General features: G+C 42.0%; 1 protein-coding gene across 5 annotated transcripts in view; it reads right to left on the bottom strand.

Annotated features, from left to right (window-relative positions):
- TIGD2 (tigger transposable element derived 2) overlaps nt 1-11,067 on the bottom strand; it is a 37,581-nt gene extending 26,514 nt beyond the window's left edge. For 2 of the 5 annotated variants that reach the window (XR_009052839.1, XR_009052840.1), the window contains exons 1-2: nt 10,811-11,067; nt 10,108-10,544 (exon numbers count right to left, since the gene is read on the bottom strand). Coding sequence is in view for 3 of the 5 variants with exons in the window: in XM_057729475.1 (XP_057585458.1) it covers nt 8,042-9,619 (1,578 nt within the window). In the remaining 2 variants the exon portion in view is untranslated. Of the gene's footprint in view, nt 1-7,695; nt 10,545-10,723 lie in introns of those variants that run through there. The other 3 variants (XM_057729475.1, XM_057729477.1, XM_057729476.1) reach the window with 3 other exon arrangements.
- Between the last annotated feature and the right edge of the window lie 2,865 nt (nt 11,068-13,932).

Here is a 13,932-nt window from a genome sequence, read left to right as displayed (position 1 = left end):
CATTAAAGAAACACTCTTTTCTTCTAAAATTTCAGGGTCAATGTAAACTGACATGTCAAAGTAAGAAACTAATTTTTGGTGCTTATTGATTTTTCACTGACTGACAATGTATTAGCCATTGTAGGTTGAAGCCAAATATACGTTAATAACGACCCTTGGTTTAGAAAGCAAGGGTCTTGCTGTGCAAGAGTAAAATAGTAACCGAACATGGGGGGGGGGGGGGGCAGGGAGTGTAAAAGTGAAAGATCTTAAAATGAGAGAAAATACCAAATTTTACTTCTTCAGTAAAATTTTTTCTAGAGCAAACTTTGACCACTACTTACCCAAACCATCTGATTTTTTGCCACCAAGCATCCATTCCTCATCCTAAAATATCAGGTAATTGTTGCCTCAGTTTTATTTGAAAACCACTCCTTCTCCATACTTAGCAATACTGTTTAGCAGCGACAGTCCTTGCCCTAAGCTTGAGAGCTGCGGGCCCTGATTGGATTAAGCCAGGCAGTGGGACCCATCCCGCCGGCCACAGTTCAGGCCTAGACGCACACATAAGCTATCAGAGATAACAAGGGATGAAGACACATTTGCTGGAGGTGGATTTGATGCTATGAGAACATGGGTCTCGGAGCTCACCAATACCTTTCTGTGATGCCTGGGGTGAAGCTGACTTACAGGGATGCTGGTCATAAAAATGGACCCTATGAACATGGGGAGAGTCTGAATCAAGCTACACCTAAAGCCAGGCTTCCCTCTGGACTTTCAAATCTAGTACCTAATAACCTATCACATTCTGCCTTTTAAACCAGTACGGGTTGAATTATGAAACTTTCTTTATAAAGAGTCACAGAGAATACAACATCCCAAGTCAGGCTACTTTTCAAGCAGAAGCACAATACGGAGAAAATGTGATGGTCATTCTAAAGTACTTTGTAAAATAAAGTGGGAGAATGATCACCCAAATTGAGAAATATTGCTTCTAATTACATAATTATGCTGTTATTTTTTTTATTTGAAAAATGCTTTGACTTGTTTTGTAAAGAACGAAAATGGAAACATCTGCTTGATTTGTCTAAAAATTATATTGTGCCTTTTCAACACTACCTGACTTTAAACTACATTCAAAATGATTGGAGAGAATAAATGTTTAATCCTTTGCCCTACAAAATTAAGAAGATGAATTCTTTTCTGTAGACCTATGAACTCCAACAGTGGGCTTCTTCTCCTTCCCCTCACCCTAGGCCTGGCTTTCTAAGAGGCCTAAATATGTTTTTTTAAAAAAAAAGGAAAAGTAATTCATGCTGACAACTGAATGTCCTACTTTACGCTTTTTATTTTTAAGAGGTAGTGGTGTTTCAAGGTTTGCAGAGTGGAGCTTGTCATTTTTGGTTAGGTTCAAATCCAGTTCCATAGGTTGAAAATGAAATTAGAGAGCATTAGTTTAGTGTTAAAAATTGTAAGTGAAATTTATGATTTACAGTGGAAAAAATTATCTTAATATAATAATTTTCAAGGCAGTTGATTAAGAATGTGCTTCACACGTTCCCCATTTCTCTCCCACAACTTTATTTTTCTCTATTGCCACGAAGTCCAGCACAGGGACAAGGGGCTCATTCAGTACAGCCATTTTGATAGCTCTACAATTTATTTTATATAGTTAAATGAAATAAACCAGCATGTCTTTAAAAAATATGCAGCAGTTAAAAGCATTACCCTACCTTTACTCCTAAATTAGTAAAACAAGTATGTTTGCGAGAGCAATTAATAGTATCATGAAATAACACTTCTTAAGTTAGATTGTCTTGTAAATATCTAATTTTTGTATATTCATATGCAACATATAATTGTGCTTTTATAAATGTATATCTACTAAATGGAAAATTTTTATGTATGCCATTACTTCTAGTTCTCGTTTCAAAAGAAAGGCAAGATTTACCAAAAAAAAATTATATTTCACAGAACCTAAAAGATATAATTATTTTACAAACCATTAAGACAAAAATGCTGTCAACTATAATTATAAGATGCTACTTAGTGCAAGAAGTATCCCAATTTCACAGGTATAAAATGTGTATCTTAGAATTAATCAAATACAGTTTTTCTCATGGTGGAAACATTTTTATTATACATTGTGCTAATTTAATTGGTGAGTATAATTTACAGTACTGAATATTTGTACAGTGCAGGAGAAAACCCTTCATTCTCTAGATTTTATAGAAAAGCAACTTAGGTATTTTATGTGCTATAAGTAAAATATCTTATTAATACAGTGAGGAGACACAAGCTCCCCCAAAAAGTAAAGTAAATCAGCATATGGCCCCAAAAAGCTAATTAACAGAAAATGGAAATACTATTCCCTACATTTTGTCCAACAACAATAATTAAAAAAAATACAACCATACTTTGTGAGCCAGCTTTGTGTTGTGATTACTACATTGAAACAGGTTAAAATATGTTAGTTTGGATTAGATCACATAGATTATCCAGACTCCTACTGAACTCACCTTTTAAGTTACATTTTTAAAGCCAAAAGGAGAATTTTTAAAAAATCTGGGTTCTCTGTCATCTTAAATTAACACGCCAAGATTATGTGCATAACCTCAGACACTTATTAAGAAAAAAGAGTATCTTTAAAATTTAACTCTGTTATATGACTCTTTAAACAAAATTAAATGTTTCAGTAGATGAGAAAAACTGTTTTCCTTAAGTTTGTCTTTTTTTAGGTTCAAAGGTAATTATGTTTTCTTGGTAAATAAGTTCCAGATAATCAACATATTCATGTAGCAAAGAACTGGGTGTCATTTTTGTCGGTTTTAGAAGAAATTAGATGTGATTTGGTTATAAGTTCAGCTGTTAAGGTTCTTCTTGAGAACAAAAGCACTTTTGGTAGTTACTTCATAGGTTAATGACGCTGAGTCTTACAGTCAATTTTTCCCTTCTAATTTAAGAAAAAAAAAGTTAAATGTTCCAAAATCTCACTGATTTCTTTAATATCTGTATAGTAACTCTAATCTATCATATCCCCCAGAGATTTAATTAGTTACAGTGGTATTAGCTAATAACCTCATTACAGAGTCACTATAAACATACAAAACCCCAAAGGTCTATGTTTGAAGTTCTAGGGATGGTCATAAGTTACACCTAAAGTTCTCTAAAGGAACTACACTAAATATTTTCATATCCATCCTTAGGTTGACCAAAAAATGTGAAAGACAGTATGCCTTACACATTTCTTTATACATTTATAGCACCTTTTGTTTCTGGCTTTCCAAATTATACTAAACAAGTATGTTCTTGACATGGGTCTGCAAGGCAGGCAGGCTTGGGGCTTGGGGCTTGGGCAACCTGGACCAGGAGGAAGAGTGAAGAGCCAGGAACAAGGATGAGCTCCAGCACCTCCACCCCCACCCTCAGGGATTTCCATGTAGAAAGGATGTTGGCCACCTCAGTAACCTGTGGAGACATGGCCTCAAGCCCCAGGCCTGATCTTTTGATCAGAAGAAAATTTAAAAGATGCCCTCATGATGAGTGCATTTGTCAGTTGCATGGAGCTTCACTGAAGGATTTTCTGAGCCTGATGGATTTACAATGATACATAGCTGCCTGGGGGATAACACTGGTGGAAGCATTCTCTGGAATTACACACACCCAGCTAAAAGTGGTTTTAAGGAAGGTTTTGGTTGCAAGCCTCATGGATTCCTGCAGTCTAGATGTGGGGGAACGGAGGACCACAGCTTCCTGCAAGGACTGCAATCTGTCCTTGTCTCAGACAGGAGCGTTTGGTTGGTCTCTGCCAGCTGCCTTTGGGAGCTCCCTCGGCAACTTCACAGGATTGCAGCTGAGGATCACAAAATAAAGCCTTTGATTTGTGGAACACCCAGCATCGTTCCTGGTACATAGCAGACATTCAGCACATGAACTGGGAGTACTCCTCATCCTCCAGGAGAGACAGAATCTCGGTAAGGGACTTCCCACCTGTGTCGAACAGGCGCCTGTGTTGGACTCAGGATGAAGTGGGATCCGGACTGTAATCCAGCTCTTGGAGGTGCAGTCTGGAGGAAGCCCCTACCCTTGGCCACCACTGTCTGGAGCTGAGAGATGCAAGTTCTACTCCCTTCCTGGCCCCTAGCGACTATGTGATCTTGGGCAGATCAACTCCCTTCTCCGGGTCACTGGTTGGAGAACTAATTTATCTTCTCAGCTGGGACAGTTGAGAGTAAAAAGGACACTGTAACACCTCTTCTGGGACAACCAGCATAAACCAGGATGCTGCTGGGCAAACCAGGCCCAGTGACCTCTAGACTCATCTCTTAGGTTGGAAGCCGTGTTGATGGTGCTGCTTCCTGACTGGATGCCAGTCTGCTCCTCCAGTTTCTCCTGTGTTTGCACAGGCAGTTTGCATTTCCGCCTTTAGCATACAAGCGCATCATCTCACAAGGATGCCTTCAGCTGCTTGGAAGAATCCATTTCTCTTTAAGCCCTGTTATCCCAGAGTACAGCTAAAGCAGGCCCCCTATGCTTGTTTGTTGTTTTACTGGTTGGGCCCCTGTGATGATTGACAGCACACACTGTAGACTTAAGGGCCTGAGGGACTCAGCACTGCCCTCTAACCTACACAGCCACCCCAGCCAGCATTCCCAGTGATGAGGCAGTGCCCTAGACCTCAACAAGGGTACCCAGGCCTCCTGGAGGTCTGCAGAGTCACCGTGAGAGAAGGACTGTGACTCATTCTCCAGACTAAGCCTGGAGACCAAGGGTTCTCAATGAATAGCCAAAGGGTTGCTTAATAGCTGGTGTGTTTATGAACACTTGGAGTGTGTCCATTTAACCTGCCACCCTTTTACATGTGAAGAAACATGAGGTTCAGAGAGGTCCAGAAAGCTGTCAAGGTTACCTAGGGAGAAAGCGGAGAAGCGGATGTTTGTACTCCAGTGTATTACCCTTCAACAACCCCACTGCTTCTGCTTGGCCAGAGTTTCACAGAGTGCCAGTGAGATATACAAGATAATTTGGGGTTACAGATGGTTAAGTTATTAAAAAAAAAAGTTTTATATTTAACTTGGGCTAGAAAGAGAGGGCAATTGGCACACAAGACCTGGGATTTTGCTTAGGATGGAGACAAAGTATATGTTTAAGTAAGAAAAGGTCAATCTTGTGAAAATATTAGTAAGTAGACATAGCCTTCCTGAAGGAGGGCTGAATTTGGAGTGCAGGTCCTAACTTTGACTTGTAATATGTTGTATAGCTCTGGCCACATCACTGGAGGCGGTATCTCTGAGATCGTGACCTAACTAGCTGTGTCCTGATTTATGTCAGCTGTGCCATTTAGTCCACCATGATCTTCCCTAAATCTGGAAAATTCATAATGAAGTGACCACAAAGCTCAGTCTGAAGCTAGACTGAAAACCAAAAGAATCCCAGAACAAGAACGCCACTATAATCCTATAATTCTGCTTGAACTGATTGTGGCTATTGATGTGGGGCCTGCCAACTCTATTATATTTACTGAACACACAAGGTTTTCCAGTCAACCCCTATATTACTCTCTGAAATTGAATTATGAAATAGTAAATATTCCCACTACACAATTTTCTTAAAAGTATACTCTAAGATGCCAAACATTTCCCATTTGGTCTGGGTTCTGCTAGTCTTTCAAATCCTCTATAAAGTAGGCACTTTTTATAAATGGAAAATGTATTAATTTCCATTTATAAATTTATTTAAAAATAAATCTGTGGATATTTTCTTTAAGGTGCACAGAGTCAAACGAGAGCACGTTATTTTCTGTGCTTCTCAAACTAGGATACATACAAGGAGTATGGGGTTAACCAAGATAACACAGTGCATCTTCCTAGAGGATATAATTAATATAACAATACCTGCAAAAGGAAAAAAGTTTTTGTGTTACAATTAATTATGGAATCAGAATGCACAGTTTATATCAGTCTTTATAAGACAGGATTAAACCATTTCAATGTCCTGACTGAAAGAAGTTTGAGAAGTTTGTGTTAGCTAAAAGCTCTGTGAAAAATGCAAAGCAGTATTCAAAGATGTCATTACCATTTCGAGGTTTCAGAATCCCTTTGCCTCCAAGAAGCCAAATAGTTTCAGGACTTATCCACACAGTTTCATTTCCTCAGGCCTTTCTAGTAAGTCAAATTGTGTAAACTGAGGAAGGTGTGTTAATAATAATGTATGAATTCTCCCAAAGAAAACAGATTCTTAGAGGTTTTCTGAAAGGCCTTTCTCCAACTCAAAGCCTCTGCTTTGTCAAAAGTCAGAATTCTGAGCTCTAACAGTCCTCATGAAGGACTGTCAGAGCTTCTAAAATCTAAATCAATCACAATAAAGCTCCCTATATATGGCTGGACCTAATTACCATAACCAGTCTCCTGTGATATTTCTTTTTTGCTCCAATTTTCTACTGATCCTGTGTTACTTTAGTTTGATATTTCAAGTGTCCTCCTAACTGCTATCTTATCTGCTTTAAAGATATTTTATTACTTCAGTGAGCTAGGCCAATGTTAGTAACAGATTCTATGAACAAAGCCAACATCTTTGTATTTTATTAGCAGGCCTGGAGCAAAGAAACTACAATTCCATTCCCTTTTCATTTTATAATTCAAACTAAGATGTCTTAAACGTGCCTGCATACCTCACTGTGCCTAGCAGGAGATGGTCATGAAATGATTTCTGAATTGGATTAACCTTCCAGTTTTCACTGAAGTAAATTATTATTGTATTTCAGCTGAATCTAGTCACTCACATCTCTTTTACGCCATCTCCCTCTAAAGGGTTTTCCCAATGCAGCAACATCAGGGTTGAGTCAAACACTGGATCTGTTAAGCACACTTCTGAAACTCATCATGTCTGCAACTCAGTAACAGGAGCTAACACTCAGAGGACTTATTCTGAGCCAGGTCCTGTTCTAAGCCCCTATTACTTAAAATGCATACATTAACTCATGTACTCCTCACAAAAACTCTCAGAGAAAGGTATTATTCCTATTTTATAGATGGGTTAAGTAACTTGCCCATGGTCACAGAGCAGCCTATGTTGTGCTATATAGTGCTTTTCTCATGTTCAATTTAATGTCAGTCCATTGTTCATGTGATGGTTCCACAAATGTGATGTATGCTTATATTCTCGGTATTAGTTCTCACAGAAAAATATGCTATATGAAAGCAAATAATGTTCTTTGAAGCTTTAAAGGTTTATATCAAATAGCTTATTAAAGAGAAAAACTACTGACATAGCTCTACTAATAAGGGATCAATATGACAGAATACAATCTAATCCCTTCTAATAGCAATGATTTGGAAAATGAAATCTATTTTTCTGGAACAGTGATGGCATTCTTTCCACAACTCTGAAGGAACTCTCCCTACTGTCAGATGAAATAAAAGTGAAGTGCAAGCCCTTTCTTTCCCTGGGGACATTTTAACCTCATTTCTTCTTCATTATACTCAGAGACAGCCAATCTGAACTGCTGTTATCCAAATACCATTGGTATAGAATGCCATATTTCAGGATTTAGACTATCTTCCTTCAGTTCTCTGCTTTCACAGTGAAATATATGTACTTCAAGTATAATCTCTGCTGAGTTCTAAAATTTCCAGCAGGTGGAAAAATCGTAGAAATGGAAACTTACCCCCAACATATTTCAGTTTGGAAACTGAAGTTCAGAGAAAGTCATAAAAATTCAACTTAAGAAAGATTTATTGATTGCCTATAGTGTGCATGGTCCTCTATTAAACAATGAAATTCAGGCACAAAACAGACACAGGATCCCTGGCCTCAGGTACCTTATTATCTAAATTAGTATAATACAGATTAGAAACAGTAGACAGACAGGATACATGTCAATGCTCGCTTCCTAGAATCAACATTCAAGCGCAGTCATTTAGTCCAAAATGGCATCTAATCCTAAAATCATTTATAAAATGTATTTGGCCTTGAAATCCACAGCACTTCAAACAAGATAAATAAGTTCCACTGCAGATAAAGTCACAAAGATGCAAATACACTGAAACCCTTAAGACCATTATTAATGACTCTTGCTATTTTGGATCTTCTGTTTTCTTCTTATTATTGTCCGAAGCCTCCGCAATACCAGTTTATCAGACAGAAGCATGTCATCTTGTTGTTCTAGATAATCCAGTAAATTTTCGGTCCATTCAAGTGCAGCTTTATGGCTAATATGCTTTCCTGGATTCAGTTCTGTTTTTCTAGTCTTACTGGAAGGCTTGTGCTCAGCAGGCCTGGCCTGGTCCTCAGCACCCTCACTGTCAGTTAGCACCTGACAACTTGAGTCATTACTCCGAGAGTCAAACCACTGATCAATATTCTCAAGGTCCACATGTTCACAGTCTTCTGTATTCTGTAAAACGGTTGCTAAGTTAGCTGCTAAAATGGCTCCTTCATCAATGTTCATGCCTGAATTCTCTTCATTGCCAGGGAAAAGTTTTTTCCATGCCTTAGTAATGGTACTTGATTTTACCATGTTCCAAGCTCTTGACACTTCATAAATTGCATCTAACACTGTCAAGTTCTTCCAGAACATTTTGGGGTCAATTCCTTCATCCATGTATTTCTGGAGAAGTCCTGCTCGGTAGTATCTTTTTACTGTGGCTAGAACTCCTTGGCTCATAGGTTGAATGAGAGTTGTGACATTTGGTGGTAAATATTTCACAATTATTCTGCCATCATCTGAACTCAACAGTTCTTCATTTGGATGTGCTGGGGGGAAATCCAAAAGGAGCACTGCTTTTTCTAGAAGCCCCTTGGATTTCAAATGCTTCTGTACCTGTGGCACAAAATATTTTTCAAACCACTGTCTGAAAACAGAATATTCTATCCATGCACTTTTTTGACTGAAATAAGTGGCAGGAAGGTTTGAAAGGTCAGCTCCTTTGAATGCACGAGGTTTTTTTGCTTTTCCCACAACACAAAGATTAAGTTTGTGTAAGCCTGTAGCATTTGCACAACACATAATAATGATTCTCTCTCTGCTTGACCTATAACCAGAAGGACTCTGCTCAGTTTCAAGAGCTAATGTCCTTGACGGTAGACATTTCCAGAACAATCCAGTTTGATCAGCACCATAAATTTGCTCTGGTTGTAGGTTCTCTCTCTCAACAAATTCCTGAAAGTTACCACAAAACTCACTGGCAGCAGTTTCATCTCCTTTTAATTTTGTTCCTTTACCAGCAGCCTTTGGAATACCATGGCGCTGCTTAAATCGAGTCAGCCAGCCAGATGATGCATTAAAATCACCTTCCATCCCCAGAGCGTCAAAAAAGAACTTGGCTTGTTTTGCACAAATCGTTCCAGACACTGGAATCCCATCTGTTTTCTGTTGGTTGAACCACTCTATCATAACTCTATCAAGTTCCTCATATGTTGATGACTTCATAGATTTACGTTTAGATACCCCACTTGTAGGATCTGAACTGTTTGCATAGTTTATTATCCTTTCTTTGTTCTTTTTAATATCACGAACTGTGGATTCACCAATTCCATACACCACAGAAAGTTTTTTGAAAGAGATGCCTTCCTCGAGTTTCTTAATAATGTCAAGCTTGTCTTTAATTGTCAACACCACACGCTTTCGTTTCCCCAACATTGTATCTGATGTTTTAGACAATTACTAGAACAAGGTATCTAACAACTTAGATTTGGACACAATGAGACTAGAAAACTGGGTTTTAAGATACCTTTCCTGCCCCCCTAGGACCTGGATGGACAGTGTGCTGGCCAATTTCCAGATGAGGCCTATGTGACCCTCTTCACTTTGCTGTCTTAAAACTTACAAACTTAAAACAACAAGGACTAGCTCCAATTCATCCCATCTTCTATCTTGCTTCCTCCTCACTTAGTTTAAGAGCTTTTCATGAACTGCCATCGCAGGGGTGATGACAACCAGTAGTGTACCAGCAAGGTCTCTAAAACAGTCCTACTGCATGCTTAATTCCTCTTGCCATGGTTGGGGCAGAGTTCTACGTTAAAGGAGCTAAGACTCTGGTTGGGAGTATTTGGGGAAAGGTGCTAGGGAACAAAGAGTTTAAGACAGGACTTGCAAACGTGATAGGAAAACATAATGGGAAAACTCACCCCCTGACTGCTGTCCTTGTCAGGCAGTGCACTGCATGGAATGCTGCCTCCCCAGGCAAGGACTGCTGCAGGTTGCGCAAGTGAGTGGTGATGGAAATCGTAGACAAGCTGGACAAAGGCAAGCTGAACAGAAGTGAGCGGTGCAAACAAGGTGAAAGTGGACAGGCAGGAAACTTTGTACTTTTAACACGACACAAACCTCTACCTGATGTGTTTGGCAACGGAAAAGGAAAAAAAGGTGGACAAGAAGTGGTGTCACATGATTAAAGAAAGCCTCAAAAAAACTTCACTGGCAGAAATCAGGACTCATGGTAGAGGGTATGGGGGTGGAAGTCTCGGTGAAGATGTTACGATAATCCTGGTGAAAGATGATCCTCGATGGGCCAACAGAAGTAGTTCCTGTCGGGGGCTGTGTAGGCACTCGGACCCTCGGAAACCTAAAGGAAAACACCAAAAACATTTTTCTTTCAGTACCAGGGTCTGTGGCATTACCCACATCTATCCTGCAACTGTGTTGAGAACATTAACGCCTGCTATGAATGCGATGGCTAAATACGACAAAACACTGCTTTTAGCATTATCTAGAGTGTCAAGGAGCGGGACCTGAATCTCCTACCTCCCGAAATTAAGAGGTGAGAGAGAAGCCGCGTTAGCGAGGGCCTCTCCCCGCAGGGCGCGCTCCGGAACGCGGGACTGTGCTCACCGGGAGGGAGCCTGGATTCCTCCGTGGACGCCAGCGACCAGGATGTCACCGCCGCAGCCAGCCAGCCAGCGGGCGGGCGCTCGGCCCGGGGGACGCCAGTCCGCGGGCCGGGGGCATCGCTCTCCTCCTGCCTTGGAGGCGGCCAGACCAACCTGAGAGCAAATGGAGTCTCCCGAAGGAGGCTGACACCGGCGGCGCGGCGCGGCGGCGGCTGCGGGCGGCGGGCGGCGAGCTGCAAGCTGCAAGCGTCGCCGCCGCAGCCGGAAGGCGGGGGATTAGGGGGCACGCGCGCGCCCCCGCAGGAACGTTGTGTCGGCGAGGGGGCGGGGCCTGCGCGGGCGAGCGCGCGCGGCCTGGGGCGGAGTCTCTGGCGAGCGGGCGGGAGGGGGCGGGCCCAGCCGCCGCCGAGTCTCCGGGCGCCGCGTGGGTTCTGCTGGGGGCCCGGCTGTTCCAACCTGCAGACTGCTTCTCCGGCCAGCAGGGGGCGGTACAGGCTCACCTTGTCTTAGCCCTTTTTCCAGTGTCCCGGCTCTGTGGGCGAGGCTTCCTCCACTTCTCAGGTGGAATAAAAATCTCACCTTCGGAGCGCTGGTGAGAAGGCTGCGCATCCTCAGGTGTCCCGAGCGGGACGCGGATGGGGCAGGGCGGGCGCACGTGGAGCGTGTTTACAAATAGCAGCCCGGGCGTCCGCGCATCCCAGACGCTGACTCCCGGGAATCCCCAGCCCGCCCGCCCGCCGGCGCTGGACGAGCCGGAGCAAGGATCTCAAGCCAAGGTAGGATCAAGCGAACGCGGCTGCTGGATGGCGAGGAGGCTGGCTCCCGGTGGGGACGGGGTTCAGGAGAGGACGTGGGGCTTACCCTCGGCAGCATCCATCCTAGCGAGCCCTGGACAGGTGGGGCGCAGCGGAGGGCGGTCACACTGGGCATCGGGTCCCTGCTCCCCCGTGGGTTGCTCGAGGGCGTAAGTCTCACTCTGCGTAGAAGCGGCTCTGCAAAGCTGGCTGTACCTGGGGGACGCGTGAGCCTGTGCGAAGCTCCCTCGGGAATTTCCTGCCGCTCCTGCACTCGCTGTGCTTCTAGATAGTAGTGAGGGAATTGCAGTTTGATAAAGACTCCCTTGATGTGTTTGAAACCGAGATACGGTACGTTTCTATTTTGGCATTTTAAATGGAGGGAATGCGGGCACCTGTGCGCTAATAACCTCTGCGATGAACCGTGCCTTCTCCGCGTTCCCGGACTCGCTTCCCCTCTGGGCCCTCGGAGCCTTCCCTGGAGAAGGGAGCCCCACCTTCCTCCAGCAGCACCTGTTTACCGAGGAAACCCTTTTAGTATCTGCTTTATTACTCTTTTTTTGCATAATTTGAAAAAAAATGGAAAAGCCTTCGGTTAAGTTTCTCTAATTTCTGAACGTAAATGTCTAACCTTTTTCGTTAACATAAAGTAGCATAGTAATTCGTCATTTTTTTTTTTTTTTTGCAAAGGCCACATTGTTGCTACAGTGTTTCAAAAGGGAACTGACCTGAGTGTTCTCACCTCAGAAAAGATATTGATTTTAAGGCTTCTAACTATCTGACTTCCTCGCCTAAACTGCTCAATTGCCTTTCTCAAAATCGCACCTTTGCACTATCTGACGTGTTGGAGAATCTTTGATCTCCTAGTTATACTGTGAAGTTATAAGTGGTTTTTGACAAATGTCTGTTTTTCCTGAAGGTAGACACCCCCCCACCCAGCCCCCAATATCAACCACTCAGTCTTGGTTGACTTTTTTGAATAAAGTGCTTCTTCATGCTGGTTTTGTATCATTTTTAACAGTTTGCCTCCTGATAATAAGCGTGAAAACAGTTGTATCTGAGGTATGAAACATTCATTCCTCAGAAGGGAAGAGAGCTGACATTTACTGACTGCCAATCAAAAGACACTGTGTGTAGCCAGACGTTAGCAGCCTGGTTTTCCCCCCTACTGGGGTCACTGGTCCCATGGTATTTAAATAAAATGAACTCTGCCTCTTACCTCCCACCCCAACTATCTCTGGGGTTTAATTTTCTTCCAGACTGCCACTTGGATCATTTCTGTTTCTGCTGAATTCTCCAGCTTGCTGATGTCTTATCTCTTCTAACTGTTCCCTTTTCATCACCTAGTGTAAGTTCAGATCTGGAACACAGCCCACATCCCTTGATTTCCTCAAAAGACCACTTGGTAGGAGGCAGTTGTATTTAGCAGACTTTTAATAAGACTTGACGCAAGACAGCTTTACACAAGATCCTTTCCTCCAACAGACTTGTTCCTTTTTTTGTTGAGCGGAGGGGTTGCTAATTGCAGCAGATATACCTTAGAGTACAACAGTGGGAGGACCTAAAACTCATGTCTGTCAGCCTTGTTTTATTAAGAGCCTGGCTGGCCACAGGGAACTTCTTATTGCCAGTTCTTTTCTTTGAGTCACAGTCTTGTTCTATCTTGCTGTGCTGTCCTCTCCCTCCTCGCTCTCAGGGCCCCCAACTCGCCTTCCCTCTCAGCTGTTTGTGAAATCTTAAGGTTCTCTTTTGTTTATTACTCAGAGTAACTTTGTATTCTGTACCTGTTTTGTGATTGTTCCTTACCACTCACTGTGGGTTATTCTCTGATCAAAAGACATTTCACTGCTTGTGTAATTCTGCCACCAGTATTTCTTGCCTTCTGCATATATACAGTCTCTCTTAATCGTTCTAATAATACTGTGAGGCTGATGTTATCTCATTTTATGCACAGGGCAACAAAGGCAAAAAAAGTGTATGAATCTATCAAATGTAGGTTGTAGAATGGAGATTTATCTGGCTTTAAAACATATTCTGCCCACACTATCAAAATCAAAGTATTTAATTTAACTCAAAGACATGAAAAGAAGAAGGTATATTGTGATTATTTATTTGCAAAATTAAAGTTGCCATTTATTAAAATGTATCTTTTGACATTAACCTACCAAAAAGGCATTCTAGTTGTGAGAGCGCTGAATCTGCAGCTGTGTTCATCAGACATAGCATTTGATTGGAATGTGTTTTCTTAAAATTACTCCAAATCACCTGAACGTGGCTTATGTTTCTCACCATCACAAGCTCTAAATTTCCTTTTCTGCTGAGATAATAT

Source organism: Hippopotamus amphibius, chromosome 3 (assembly GCF_030028045.1).
Source record: "Hippopotamus amphibius kiboko isolate mHipAmp2 chromosome 3, mHipAmp2.hap2, whole genome shotgun sequence".
NCBI classification, from domain to species: domain Eukaryota; kingdom Metazoa; phylum Chordata; class Mammalia; order Artiodactyla; family Hippopotamidae; genus Hippopotamus; species Hippopotamus amphibius.
The sequence above is the reverse complement of the archived record's forward strand: the minus strand, read 5'-3'. Positions and strand labels throughout refer to the sequence as shown.